Raw genomic sequence first — 14,994 nt, 5'->3', positions numbered from 1 at the left:
GACAACATGAGTGGTTTCTTTCTGCGTGTCTGAAGAGCATCGCCCACATTCGCTCTCATGACTTATTGAACTGTTGACAGCCATCAACCACACACACGTGTCCTCTTCTGCATGTAAGAAGGCAGCAGAGGGCAGGCAGGTGGTGAAGGGTTCAAATTATAATGAGCTTCACAACCACAACACAGTCTGATGAGAGGAAAACCACCAGCAGCAGGTTAGTGGAAGTGGCACCCATACTTCTCAATTGATCCACTTAATGCTCATTTCATAATGTGCTTGGACCATTTACTCCGATGTTTTACAACAGTGATGAAACTGCAACTTTCAACAATCATTAGAGAAGCAGCTCGTATACAACTTCATTATTACTCGGAAAACAATTGTGTCAGACAAATACTTAAAAGCTTTTATTGCACAGCATCTCTGAATGCAAACATAAATTCCAACAACATACTTCTTTTTAATGCTGACAAATCATCTGCATTTTCATTGCTGCTCTGCAGGCCACGATTCAAATCAGCCTCTGCAGCCGTGAGATGGTAAACTGTGACACAGGAACATAGCATACTGTAGATACAGATTTAATGTAGCAGCAAACAGACCTGCACAGGCACAGGAAAACAAGGTGATGTTTGTTCAGCAAAATTGGAGTTATCATGAGCGTTCGGCTCTGCTGGGTAAATATCATCTGCAGTTTCTTTGTGTGGCACTGATATTGTATGAATATCTTCCTAGAGCCTGCATGGTGACTCCTTTTTTCCCCCTCAGCTGCCCCAAACAAAGATAAACCATGCAGGGAAGCAGCAAGCAGTCCATAATCAAAATATATTCCTATGTGAGTTTTCCAGAATACATAGACTGATATATTTGATCCAAGAGTAAAAAATAAAACTACCTTATTTGCACAAATATTGTAAAAAGGATCCGAGGTCATTTGGATGTATTTATGATTTATAAAGTCATGTCAGATATTTTTATTTGCTGCTTAACCGCATTAGTGGGTCAGTCATGGCATGGGAATAACGCAATGTGTGCTGAATCTACACCATCCAAACTCCATCTGGAACAACCCATCGCTCAATACTGTCTTTCTACAAAGCAAATCTGGCAAATTCAGATGAGACGATGCACAGTTGAGTGATTCATTGAGGTGTAAAGTTGAATTTCACAATCATCCATCTACACAATATAGTTTTAATGTAAAGATTGAATCTGTTTTTAGAATATTTTATCATGATTGTTGCTGTTTTCATCTCAAAATGCCATTGCTGAATTAGAAATGCACTTTTGGGAAATATCTTTAAATCAATGGATGCTATTTGGATCAATGTCATTCCAGATTTCCTTTGTTAGCCGTCTATTAAAAACTTGAATTTTTTAACAGATTTTTTTTCTCATGCACATCTTTTGCTATGACTCTCAGAGATGTTATGACTGGTGGTATTGTTTTTACTCTACATTGTCATACATTTTCAGAACTTCATATTAAAAAAAATAAACACATTAATCTCATTGGAGACTGAAGGAACAGTTCACGACCTGCAGCATCTGAAGCGCACAAGTTTCTGAAAAGCTTTCTTGAAGTCCTCGTTGGACATCGTGTATATGATGGGGTTGATGAGGGAATTCAGGTATCCCAGCCAGGTGAAGAAGTCAAACAACTCGGGGTTGAAACACGTGTCACACGTGGCCACCACCAATGTGTAAATGAAAAACGGCAGCCAGCAAACGATATACGCGCCGAGGATTATCCCCAAAGTCTTCGTCGCTTTTCTCTCTCTGGCTGCTGAGATGCGCTTTTTCTCCAAAAGCGCGTCCGACACCGTCACTTTCACCTGGTTCTCGCTGGTTGACGACCCGGTGTCGCTGGACGGAGTGTCGTGTCTCCCGCACTGAATGGAGGTCGTGGACGCAACTGATCCAGGAGAGTTGGTGACCAGGTGCGCAGAGGTGAGTCGCTTTCCGACCTTCTTGGGGGACTGCTTCAGGATCCGTTTACGTGCCTCGACGTATATCCGCCCGTAGAGGACAATGAGCAGCAAAGTGGGGATGTAGAAAGCCCCAAAAGTGGAGTAGATGGTGTAGAAAATGTGGTCCGTGTTGACGCTGCAGCTGGTCAGCTCCTCCGCCTTCACCTGCCTCCAGAAGAGAGGCGGCAGGGAGATGGAGATGGCGATGACCCAGGCTGTGGCCACCATCCCCGCCGCGCGTCCCGGCGTGCGCTTTTTGGAGTACTCCACCGCGTCCGTGATGGCCCAGTACCTATCCAAGGCGATTACGCACAGGTGGAGGATGGACGCGGTGCAACACGTTATGTCCGAGGAGAGCCAGATGTCGCAAACGATCTGCCCGAGCGTCCAGGTGTGGATGACCGTGTACAGGACGCAGATGGGCATCACCAGAATGGACACCAGCAGGTCGGTGACGGCCAGAGAGGCGATGAGAAAGTTCGCAGGAGTTTGCAGCTTCTTCGACTGGGAGATGGTTGCGATGACAAAGGCGTTGGATAAAGTGGTGGCGAGTGTGATAGCCGAGAGAATCACAGCCAGACTGATCTGATAGGCGAGACTCTCTGCGCTCTCGTCCTCAGTGGATGGATCTGCTGTAAAACTGGCGTTTGAGGTGTTCACCGGTTGAGTTGGCTCGGCTTGACCGGAGAGCTCCATCACTTTCGGTCACTTTTTGTCATATTTTATTTCACCCTCGGATATATATATGGCATTTAAGGCGCCCTTTTCTCTCGGTGAACGTTACTTTATCCGTACCATGCGCTCAGAGAAATGGCACAATCAATCTGAAACACAAACATGAACTCCTTTACTCTTCATTTTCTTCTCTTTTGATGCCAATAAATGGAGCAAATATCCACTCATCGCAGAAATTCTAACTTTTTTGCGTTTTTTAGCCATAAAAGAAACTTCCTAACTGTAACCTCGTACATCAAATATAACAGAAGAAAAGCTTTCTGAGGAAAACGTTGAGCAGTGCCTCCTGATGTCCCAACATCTGGGAAGATGCCACAGATAATCCGCATGTAGGGCAGAAGTTCTCCAGAGCTGTGCCTCCTCAGGCCCCTTGTGGATGAATGGTGAGCCAACCCAACGTCTGGGTTTTATACTCACTCTGACATCAAACAAGCACCACTGATCACAGCCTTGTTTTTCCTCTCTCTAGTGAAGAGTAGGCTATCTGCTGGGTCATAGTGCCCAGTGTTTCTCACTTGTCACAAGTTTGGCTCCATAAAGACTCTTAGTAGACTTTTTTATGCTACTGAATGTTCTGCTATCGCTGCCTCATTTTGTAAAGAGTTAAATGGCCTTAATAGCAATACCAGTGCTTCATAGATTCATAATGAACTGTCTTTATAAACAACTTTTGGTTGTCAGTTTGTGGAAAATCTGTGGAGTAACTGACAGTAGTCATTAATAGAGCATCAGTACACCATCACGTCTACAGGAGTAAATCTTACAAAGGCATTAATAGGTATAATAAAGAGCAAATCTCCTTTAAGTGTTATGTACCTTCAGTTTTACGCTTCTGTTTTTCATACAATAAAGCCAAAACAACTGAACATGATGAACTCACAAGAAATACTGACAAGTATTGTCATTTAAACTGATATGGACTTCTTTCAGGCTTCCAAAAGTCCCCAAGCTTTCTAGAATAAAGCTGATTCTGAAACTTTCAACCTGAAAGGTCACTTATGATATTGTAAGTGCAGGTAATTTGGTTGTTTCAGGGAGTTTTGAGCAAATGTACTTATAAATATTGGTTTCCAACTGATCTATAAAGTGTGAGAAAGGATTCAATAACCAACAATAAATCTATTAATTACAAATAATAGATCCTCTTTAGAAGTTTTTCTTAAAGCTCCATTTCAGTTCCTAAATTTGGATTTATCCGACATGACAAAACACAGTGATGCTGTTTTTGTCAGCATCACGGATGGAAGATTTGCGAGGAAGAGTTCACATTGAATCCTGCCACTTCTGGCACTTGTGATGTGTGAATGCAGCTGTCATTGATATTGCCAGTGGGTCACTGGATGCTACGCATGAGTCTGTGAAGCGCTCGTTCAGTGCATCATATTGCAGTTCAGGTTCACTCGTTGCTGCAACGGGCCAATAATCCAATGAACAGCCCGACGAGTTTAGTTACTTTAATTTTAGTCTGGTCAGGAAATATAGAAATTACGCAATGGGCCTCATGAGCACAGACACACACACACAGACACACACACACACACACACACAGACACACACACACACACACGCACACGCACACGCACACGCACACACACACACACACACACACACACTAGGAGACAATGTCCATTTTCCAAAGTGAGGAACTGAAATGACTCCGAGTAATGAATCTGCTCTTATATATTCTTTTCTCATCTCAAGCAGCTGTAGCAATCACATCTACCTCTTCTACGACTTTTATTCATTTCCTCATCAGAAACTTTTAATTGAATTGGACTTACATTGTGCCGCCCGGGATTCAGCTTTACATTTGACTGTCTACATCTGTGGGGGATCAGCTGGGGTTTGTTCTGGCAAGTTTGGAGCTAATATTTCAGTGCAAATATAGTTTAGTTTTACACAAGTAACGCAGAAATGGGCAACACAGCTTGCAATTGTTCAAACAGTTGACATTGTGTTTAGGATTTTCAACAAACATCTATCATGTGCCTAAAGATTTATTTGAGATTTATGTCTCAGATATGTACTCAGTTGCCAGGTTTATTAGGCTCATCTACCTAAAAATAATGCCATGTAACACAACAGTCCTGCAGTAAATTTAATCTGTACCTGATTTGCTATAGCTGATATTGTCTTTTACCGGAAGCACACCATTGTCTAGACAATATCAACTTTACCTTGATCTCTGCAGCTGTAGCAGCTGCTAATATAGGCTACAGTGTAGGAGAGAATAGAGTATTTTTAGTGCCTTGTTTGGAGAATATTATAAATCGAAGACAAAACTGACAGAAGGGCAAAACTGGGAGAAAAAGGCTGTTTCAGCACCACGGACAGCACCAGTCACTTGTCAATAGACACAGTGAAGTGTACACATGAAAGCCATAGATTCTAACTTACACAAACCTCAGCCAGATAAAGGATCAATGAGTCAGACAGAGCAGACTGACATTTTCAACTGAAAATAAACTCTCTGACCCTGCTCTGACTCTGCTACACTCAGAGGGGAGGATGCATTTTGGTAATTTTGCTTAAAAGGTGGATGGAATTCCTCTAACTGTCTGAACACATTGGTAAAACAAGAAAGCAGGTTTCCTGTGTGTTTTAAAGTCTGTTATACTAATTTTAAAGCATGAATTTGAGTGTTTTAACTATCGTTGTCTTTACTTTGACAGCAGCTATTGTTAAATCAATCAGAACAGCATTCTGTAAACATGTAACTATGTGGATATGTGTAGTGTTTATGGTGTAATAGCAGATCATTCTGAAATCATACATTCCAGCCACATACGGTTTGCAGGCAAAGTTCTCCATGACCAATCACACGCCACAGTCTTGTGTAATCATGAAGATGAGTTTGGGACAAACTGATAGAACAACACAAATATTATGTCCAATTTGTGTTTGTAATATCTGGTGACAATATCAAACAATGAACACAAATGCTAATAAAGCACAGCAAATAATGTCATGTTGCACCAGAGCACTTGATTTCAGTCATTTCTCTCTCTCAGGGTAAACACTGTGTCTCATATTTGAATATACTGAGTTTTAATAAGAAATCACATAATGCCGTTTTCTTAAATTTAAAATGTTCTACCTTTGTTCAAGGTATATTGAAGGAAGGTTGAAACTAAATTAACTCATTAGCAGATTCTGAAAACATTTTATCTTTACAGAATCACCAAAACTGCACCATGTATCAGAGCCAAAAAACTAAATCATAGCATTTCATCACTCATCGTCTCGTTGAAAAATATGCCAAAATGAACTGTTTGCTCCAGTTTTATTTTGCAAAAACAAAACAAACAAACAAACAAACAAATAAATGAATAAACACTGAGTTACATGGTGGCACAGAGAAATGACATGACAAAATGTGACAAAAATTCAGGGACAATTCGGCTGAGTTGAAGTCTGTGCTCATACAAAGCAATATTAGGACTTAAGTACAGAAACCAATGAAAAATTTAAGTGATAAAATGTCTACAACATGTAGAATTCACAGTCTTTTTTCCCCAGTATTGGTAAGATCTGTGGACGCAAGCAAAAATGTTGTACATGTTGAAAACAGTTTTTTTTTTTCAATTTTTGGAAAATAAACAAATCAAAAGTAACTTTCACTTTTTCTTTTGAACAAGTTGTGGCATCATAACTGTCATACTGCAGAAAAGACATTTTTCTTTCGCCTTCTAGCCGTGATTGTGCTGTTTCAGTGGAGGTGCATGACTTTATATTGCCGTGAAAGGACAGAACAGGAGCAAAAGACACCCAGCAACTGTTCGCAGAGTTAATCTTTAATTTGACATGAAAAAACAAAAAGGCCCATAAAAAAAAAACTAGCAAGAGTGTTTGTGTCAAACAGCTGAGCGAATTAACGATGCAATCACCTGAACTCACTGGAGTTTTACGACAGGTAAATGGACAGGCAAAGTCTGCCAAAGACATGAATGTAGTTTAAGTTCCTCCAGAAAAACAAAAACAGCACTTCATTCAGGTATATTTCAATTTTCACAACATACAATCCTCTATTTACACCTGCATTTACAAGGTTAAATAAGCATTTTACATCTTAATGAGCTAAAGAAGTCAGATCAGTGATATTTCCTGGGGAGACTGAACGTTCCAGAATGCAGTATTACCTGTTTTTATTGAGACATAATCCATAAGGAATACACAAATACCTCTGACACGTTCAAAAACTACACCACCAATTTGCTTGTTCTCAGATCCCAGATAATTGCTTGTGGTGCTAATGAATTCACGCTCGAGGAGCTGCCTGCATCTGTTCCAGGAGGCCCTTTTTGAATTTGTGGTAAAACTAGATCAACAGCATACTTTGCTACTGCTGGTCACAAGTTTTGAGCAACATATGCAACATAGCAACATACCATTTCTGTTGTTTAACACCTGAATCTCCCTATGGGCAGCGACAAAAAACATTCATTTGTGTGTGTCTGAGCTCTGTGGAGTGTAACCTCAGGCAGGCCTCAGCGAAACAGAGCCTCCTGTGACTTCATGATTGTACCCCTTGACTGACGACGACCGTCTGACAACGCTAATGCACAAACACCGGACACAAGGCAGGAGACATTACTGCCATTTGCACAAAAAACACGAGCTCTGTTCTGTTTTCACACATGACTACAGGCCGAGGTGAGGTTGGATCAACAAACCATTAATTCTGCTGCTGCAACAGAAGGCTGGTTGTGAACTCAATAATTTTAGATATGCAGGGAAAGTTGGGAGTATTTCAGCTGTGTTTTAGATTTTAAAGTCTATCTATCTATCTGTCTATCTGTCTATCTATCTATCTATCTATCTATCTATCTGTCTGTCTGTCTGTCTGTCTGTCTGTCTATCTATCTATCTATCTATCTATCTATCTATCTATCTATCTATCTATCTATCTATCTATCTATCTATCTATCTATCTATCTATCTATCTATCTATCTATCTATCTATCTATCTATCTATCTATCTATCTATCTATCTATCTATCTACTTCTAACTTCCCCATGTCCTCATTTTCAAATTCACAACATCACTGCCTAAAGAAGGAAATAAAAACCCTCACAGTTATTTAAGTCCTAAAGTGGGGTTTTCTTTTGTTTCCTAGTTTTTGGTGTGAAAAGCTTCTGTGTGACCCAGATCAGCAGCAGCAGTGGTGGTGTGGGGCAATTTCTGTGACTCTGTGTCTGTTATCTGCTCTCATCTCTAAACACACTGCAGCACAGCACGGTAGCCAGCAACCTCCAATCTCACACTGACCCTGAAAAACCTATTTTTAGTCACGTAATAAGGTATCCAGTGAGCCTTAAGGTTGATATGGTATACAACATGCAAGTACAGGAGCATGTGGACATATTTTTCTTACATGCATGCGCAGTATATATACAGTAAAACATATACTATGTGATAGATATACGCAAGTCGGAAGGCCTCACACCACCTTAGCAGTAATATTTGAGAGATGACAATAAATGTTCCTTGTTTTCTTTAAATTCACCATCTAAACTCATTCAAAATCTTAGAAAACTATGACTATGAATTTTGTTCTTGCCAAGAAGCTTCCAAAGGAGGAGAGCTGGTGTGAAATACCTTCTATCTGAGAATAGCACAGTACTTTATGTACCACATTTAACCACCTGGTGAATGTAAATACAATATTCACTCTGTTTTAGATCTGTCTTTATGCACTACCAGTTCCACAGTAAAGAAATCTGGCTCTTCAGCTGCTACTACAATACTACCTTTACACTCATCTGGTCTTACATATTAGATTTAAGAGTGTTTTTTTGGCTGAAAACAGCTGCCTGCTATTTAAAAAAATGAGCAAAACTAACATATAAGAGCTGCAGAACGATGAGCTGAAAGACTCTACTTGTGTTAAAATTGTCTGTGGTTACATGCAGGAGTGACATATTTCACAAAACACACTTGACCCTTTGTTCATATAAAAATAATTAGCGCAGCTTTAAAGTGCCGGACTCATCTCACTCGAGTGCAACGTTCTAATAGAAAGCAATTAAACACAAATTGTCCGTATTTCTGCATATGCTCCAGATACTTAATTACACTTCTGCACTTTCCCAGACTAAAATTCATCAAGAATACTTTTGGTGCATTTTTGTGGGGCAAGCTTTTAGTTATTGTGGTCATCTCTTTCTATCTGTGATAACTGACAGCTGTAGCGGCCGAGACCAAATCAGGACAAACCCGAATCAGGGCATATCCCTTGTTGTGGTGAGATTCAACCCTCCCTCCTCACCTACCCAAAAACCAGCGCTGAAGGGAATAGCTCCTTCTTATCCAAGTGTTTCTGAGATGAAATATGGGAGAAATGACCAGGCTGAGCAGCTGGGTCAGCCATGTTTGGAATGTGGGGCCTAAAAGTAAACCCAAGTGTGGACTGAAACAGGAAGGAAGTATTGTGTTTGTTTGGACAAAATCTATCTCATGGTTGTTATATTCATAGGTCAATTCCAGTTAGTAGGCAATTTCCGGTTAAACAGAAAGTTTGATATTTCTCAGTTCACTTATGGCAGAGCTATGACTTCTCATAGTTTATATAAATAATAATGTATAACAATGAATATTTTGTTTAAAAAGTCAAATACAGTATCACAAGCTTTTCATTTGCAGAGCATGTACAGTAAACAAATAACATGACTGATACAGTGTATAAGTAAGTGTAAGAAAGGTCGTGTTCTTGAGTACAATGAGGTATAATTAGTGATAAGAAGTAATCAAGTGTATTTACTCAGGGGCTGTACTTGAGTAAATACAAAATAATAAAATAGTATTTTGAGGTATTTTGGTTATTCTTTCTTTATATGTTTCATTTTATAGTACTTCTTACTTCACCTCCGCTACATTTCAGTGGGGATCAGTGGGGATGTTTTACCACAATACATTTACACAGCCACAATAGTTAACAGCTACAAATTAGGATTTTTTACAATAAATTGAATTGCATTAATATTTAATTATTATATTCTACATGTTACTCTATTTGGCAATTTGTTTATTTATTTACATAAACACGTAATTCAAGCAAACAATCTTATAATTGATTCCGAAGGCATGTTTTTATATTAAAATTGTGACCAAGAAGCATGTAGACAAACTACATAATGATGACACTGTTTCTAAACTACCTCAAATCCAATTCTTTGTTTCTGCAGTTTTTGTTATAGGTTGATATGCACACCAAATACAAAATGAATGGAAATAAAATGCTGCTTATGGTGGGTCCGTGTACGGATCTGGTAATTGGATTTTCCGTTCTGAAACGGGTATTGAAAAACAAAAAACGAGTGGTTATTTGATTTTCGTTTTAAAATACAAAAATTAAAATTGAAATACAAGGCGTTTTTCCTTTCCATGATCAAAAAGGGATATACGATTTTTTAAAAAATGATTTGATTTTCGTTTTATATTTAGAATTACAAGAAAGTAAAATCAGTAAGAGACAGAAACGAAAAAAGGTCAGTTTTTTCATTTTCTGAGACCGGAAGTGGTCATCAGTAAGCGTGTAGCCAAACAGAGTACGGTGCATAGACTGTATATACATTTTTTTCGTTAGTTTTCATGGTTAAAATGAGAGATCAGGTGGCCGATCTTAAAATAAATCAATACTGATTTTTTTTATAGAGCGTTAAATTTTTGCAAAACCAGGAGGCGGGACTACTTGATTGACAGCCCGGTCTGGAATGATTGACAGGTCCTATGGAGAGGCAGCAGAGACGCTGCTCTCCTCGTTTGAATTAATTCTGATATGATAACTGTTGGTTTATTTATCGGTGCAGCAGCAGAACATTTTCCACAGACAGTTTTCCTGCCCGTTGGCTTGTTTTAACCAGTTTTCTATCTTCGGCTGATTCTACCAGCAGACACTGAAAGGACTCTGATAGTTCGGTAAGTAAATGTTTATTTTCGTATCGGTGCCGCTTTTAATGCACTTTATATGCAGCTTTAGTGTCAGATGTAATGTGTGCCATGCAGTCCAGATGTTGGTGGAGTTTATTTCAGTGTGTGTTGACCAGAGAAGAAAGTTAGCATAGTAAATATTAGCTTTAATGTTAGCGATGCTAACCGAGCTAGCAGTTCAGTCGTAGCCTGATTAAAGCTAACGTAGCATCAAGCTAATGTGTTGAGTTTCATGTAAACAGCTGAAGTGTGTTGTGTTCCTGTAATGTGGTTCATTAAGTTCATAAAACTGTGGCTGGTTGACATTAATGTAACGTTAAGGAAACTTAAATGTGATTAAAACAGTAACGTTAATGTTCTAGTTGTCAGTAATCAGCTTTAATTTGACACTAAAACAGACTCTGATAGTTTTAAATGACATCAGTTTCATTAATTTGTTGAAAATTGTCTCATTTGTTGTTGTGATGTTGCTGCTCATTCATTAAAACCAGAGGATCCATGTTGAAGATATGTTTAGTTCTAGCATCAGAAGTACAAGAAGGAAAATGGAAGTTTAGTTCTGCTACGTCAAAGATTTCAGGAATAAAATAACTAAACGAGTCTTTATGCCTCAAACTTTATTTTACAATAAAGAAATAATGAAATAATCACAGATAATAAAAAAATAAATAGCAGAGAAAACCTGAGAGAATAATTTCCTGAAAATTCTGTGAAGGAAAAGCAGCTTTTTTATCCTGAAAGATCAGAATCAGCTCCAACATCTGCATCTGACAGCATCAAGTCAACCATAAAGAAAAGAAAACAGAAAATGACTTCTTTCTGATCACATCTGTTCCACTGCTCACAGTCGTCTGCTGCTCACATTCTTCACATTTATAGTCCACTTTTAAAAGTTCAGCAGACAGGTGCTCTCCTTTGGAGTGTGACGATGTCGTCGGTGATGTGGAGAGTGAAGTTTCCGTTTCACCCACAGCGTGCTTTAGGGCAGCCGGGTCAGACTTGATGTTTGAAATACTGACTGACAGCTCAGATTTAACTGTCTATAGTTTCGTTTTGATGGATGTTAAATTTTCACTTAAAGCCGCCAGGAGCTGGGTCTTTAAAATAACCGCCGTCTCATTACAGAGTGAAAGTAGCAGTTCCTCCTGAAGGTCAGAGATTGCAGCATCTGAGGGCCTCTTCAAAAGAAGACGTAGTTGATGAAGGCGTTCTGGAGCAGGACCAGAAAGACCACGACCAAGCAGCCTTGAGATCTTAGGCAGTGTCTCCCTCAGGTGGGTGTCAACGGTGTTCACTGTCAGGTCTGTGGTAATCCCGTCAAAAAACAGAACAGAAAAAAATCTAGATTATAAATCAACATGTAACCAAAGCACTGTGTATAACGCCATAGTATAGGATGTAGTTCAGAAAATGTCAAAGTATAGTATACTTTTCAAGAATAACATAGTATGGCCTGTAGTTCATAGCATAGCATGTCGGCAAAAAAACCCAACTGATTATTATGTGGTTCAAAAAGTGCAAAATGATAGGATGTTGCCTAAAATTGTCATGTATGATATGTGGTTAAAAAAATGTCATAGTGCAGTATATTGTCAAAATAGTATGTTATTCAAGAAAACATCAGAGTATAGTATGTCGTCTAAAAAATGCCATAGAATAATATTTCATTGCACAAGTAAAAGTATAGTAATTTTTAAAACTGTTCAAATTCTTAAAATATGTTGCTAAAAAACGACAAGAACAACTTAAACAAAAACAGTCATAGTACTATGTCAATTTAAAAGGCCTATAGTAGCGCGTCGCCCAACAAACATCATAGTATAGCATGTGGCTCAAAAAACGTCATAGTATAGCATGTCGCTCTAAAAACGTCATAGTATAGCCTTTAGGTCCACAAAACGTTGTTTTGTCCCGGCTGTCTGAAGTCGGTGAGGAGCAACACAAAAACAGTCCAAACGCTGGTTTCCAGAAGGTTAGACGAGTATTTATTTGAAAGAGTAAGTTTACAACAACACAACATGTGAGGGGGTTAAAACCAAATGGATGTTAGTAAAATAAAAATAAACAGAACTAAAAGTGAACTTCATGTTGACATTGATGGGCATTCCAACCAGGAACAGATAATCAATACCAAAAAAAAAACTGTTCCTGTTCACTTCTTAAAACCCAAAAACACACCGCAGTAGCACTCTAAACTAAAACTACCAATGGGTTCCCTGTTTTCCTTTGTGAACAATTCAAAGGTCCCTCTCTATCTCCCCACACAGCCACCAACCACTGGAACACATCTCCAAAGTTCTGCCAGGCCAGCTCAGCTTCCCCTCAGAAGAAGTGGCGCCACCTGCCAGATGAAGGAGCCTTTTGAGAGGCAGCTGGCATCGTGATTGGACTGTACTTTGGTCTGTTCCAATCCAGCTTCAGCTCCAGAGACGGCAGGCGGGACGAGTCAACGGAGGCCGGGTGGATGAAGGCATGCAGCTGAGTACAATCCAGAAAACAACAGAGGAGGAGTGCAGCAGCCCAGAGCCAGAACAGAGTAGCATCGTATGTCTCTTAGAAAACATCATAGTATAGCCTTTGGGATGAAAAAACGCCATCATATACATCGTATATTGTACAAATAACAAGTCGAAGGAAAGAGACATCGACTGTAGAATTGTAGTAGTTCTGGGCTGACTGATTTACTGATTATCAGTATTTTATTTTTTACCGATTTACGGTAATAAATAAATTTTAAAATGGCGCTACTTTGGCTCTGAACCTTTATCTACCTGTGGTCGCTCTGTCTTCTGGAGTGATTTGATTGGTTATACGTCACGAATAAAGCTCCTTTAACTTAGCATCTGTAAACAAAACAAAAACGTATCAACAAAGTTTTCTGTTAGAGTTTGTGTTCTTCTAAGTTTAACTCCAAGATTTTAAATACTTTCATTTACTGCAAATGAATATCCAAATGAATATGCTCCAAATGTCTCACTAATAATCATTATCAGCCTTAAAAACCCACAAAACACCCCTCTGTACTCAACCACACTTAGTATAGTCCGGTTCCCCCTTCTATAAATCTGCTTGGAATCTTCCACTTCCTGTTTGTCAAAGTGGCCTTCTACCTGGACAGGTTTTGTTGGAGCTCATGCAACAAACATTTTGGGTAACTGCACTTTTAATATGGATGGATGACACTGAATTAGAGTCTGTTTTAATGAGACTGAGTTAAGATGTGTAGCTCTGTCATTAAATAGTAAATTATTTCTCTGAATTCACAGAGAAAAGTCTGAAATGTTTGCTAGGTTAGCGTCCAACATGTTCTTTGGCTCAGCTAAAGCTAACTCTCTCCAACTTCTGGATCTCTTGAGTTGCTTGTTGTTAAAATATCTTGCTGTAGGTGCTGAAGCTCAGAAAGTCTGAGATGTTTGTTCAAAATAAGCTCATTCTCAAGTCTTATCTGAACTGTCCTCTTTTGTTTGAACTTTCCCTAAACTTAGGAGTTAATGACAGAGCAGCACATCCAGACTCAGTCTCATTTATGTAGAGATTAAACTTCAGTGTCATTCATTGATGTGCAGTTTTTCAAATGTTTGTTGCACATGCTCCCAGGTGGACGACGATGTGAAGAGAAAGCTCCAGAGGATGAATATCACACATTTACGTTGGAAATAAATGTCCTTTAATTTGACATTGTCATGCAAATGATGTTCAAATCTTTGAGTACTTTACTGATGTTTGTTTCTAAATGTTTTTTGACACTCGGCCCCAAAGATTAAAACCTTCTACGGCTCACAAGCTGCAACAATTTACACATTATCAACTATCTTTCTGACTAAACTAAGATAAAAAGTGAAAAACTGCCTGATTCCTGCATCATGAATGTAAATCTTTTTGGTTTTTATGACAGTAAACTGAATATATTTGGGTTTGACATTTTATAAACCAAAACAAGAAATGAATTACTGGAGAATACAATCAACAGATTAATGGACAAAGAAAATGTGTTTTCCAACATATATGGCTGAATTACTCCAACATTACAAGATACATACAATTTGAATTCAATTTTATTTATATAACGCCAAATACAGGTCAGATTGTCTCAAGACACTTTATTTTTATATTTTTTGTCGTATTTAAGATATGACAAAGTAAGAAATTTTAACCTCTTGACTAATCCAATTTATTATTTGGTTTTTAAGAGACTAATCGACAACTAAAATAACTTTCTCCACTAAAACTAATAAACATGAGGTCAAATAGAGGGAACAGTTTCAAATACTGCAGTCCCACGATGACAAGAATAAAGTTTGTCAACAAAAACTAAATCTGCTGGTGGATTCCATTAAAGTCCTAATAAATGATAATAAA

The 14,994-nt window shown here is 38.7% G+C and overlaps 1 protein-coding gene and 1 long non-coding RNA gene across 2 annotated transcripts; one reads left to right on the top strand and one right to left on the bottom strand.

Annotated features, from left to right (window-relative positions):
• Positions 1-380: 380 nt before the first annotated feature.
• On the bottom strand, positions 381-3,070 carry htr1b (5-hydroxytryptamine (serotonin) receptor 1B). The gene has a single exon (XM_023284514.3). It carries the CDS (start codon positions 2,664-2,666, stop codon positions 1,533-1,535), a length of 1,134 nt encoding a protein of 377 aa, XP_023140282.1. The 5' UTR covers positions 2,667-3,070; the 3' UTR covers positions 381-1,532.
• Positions 3,071-10,420: 7,350 nt separating this feature from the next.
• On the top strand, positions 10,421-13,263 carry LOC129347816 (uncharacterized). Its single transcript, XR_008600089.1, has 3 exons — positions 10,421-10,623; positions 11,761-11,909; positions 12,879-13,263. It is a non-coding gene; the product is annotated as an uncharacterized LOC129347816 (long non-coding RNA).
• The last annotated feature ends 1,731 nt before the right edge of the window (positions 13,264-14,994 follow it).

This window comes from Amphiprion ocellaris, chromosome 20, assembly GCF_022539595.1.
Source record: "Amphiprion ocellaris isolate individual 3 ecotype Okinawa chromosome 20, ASM2253959v1, whole genome shotgun sequence".
Classification (NCBI taxonomy): domain Eukaryota; kingdom Metazoa; phylum Chordata; class Actinopteri; family Pomacentridae; genus Amphiprion; species Amphiprion ocellaris.
The sequence above is the reverse complement of the archived record's forward strand: the minus strand, read 5'-3'. Positions and strand labels throughout refer to the sequence as shown.

Excerpts from the sequence above, each read along its gene's own strand:
- htr1b (XM_023284514.3), bottom strand. The coding sequence starts at position 2,666 with ATGGAGCTCTCCGGTCAAGCCGAGCCAACTCAACCGGTGAACACCTCA.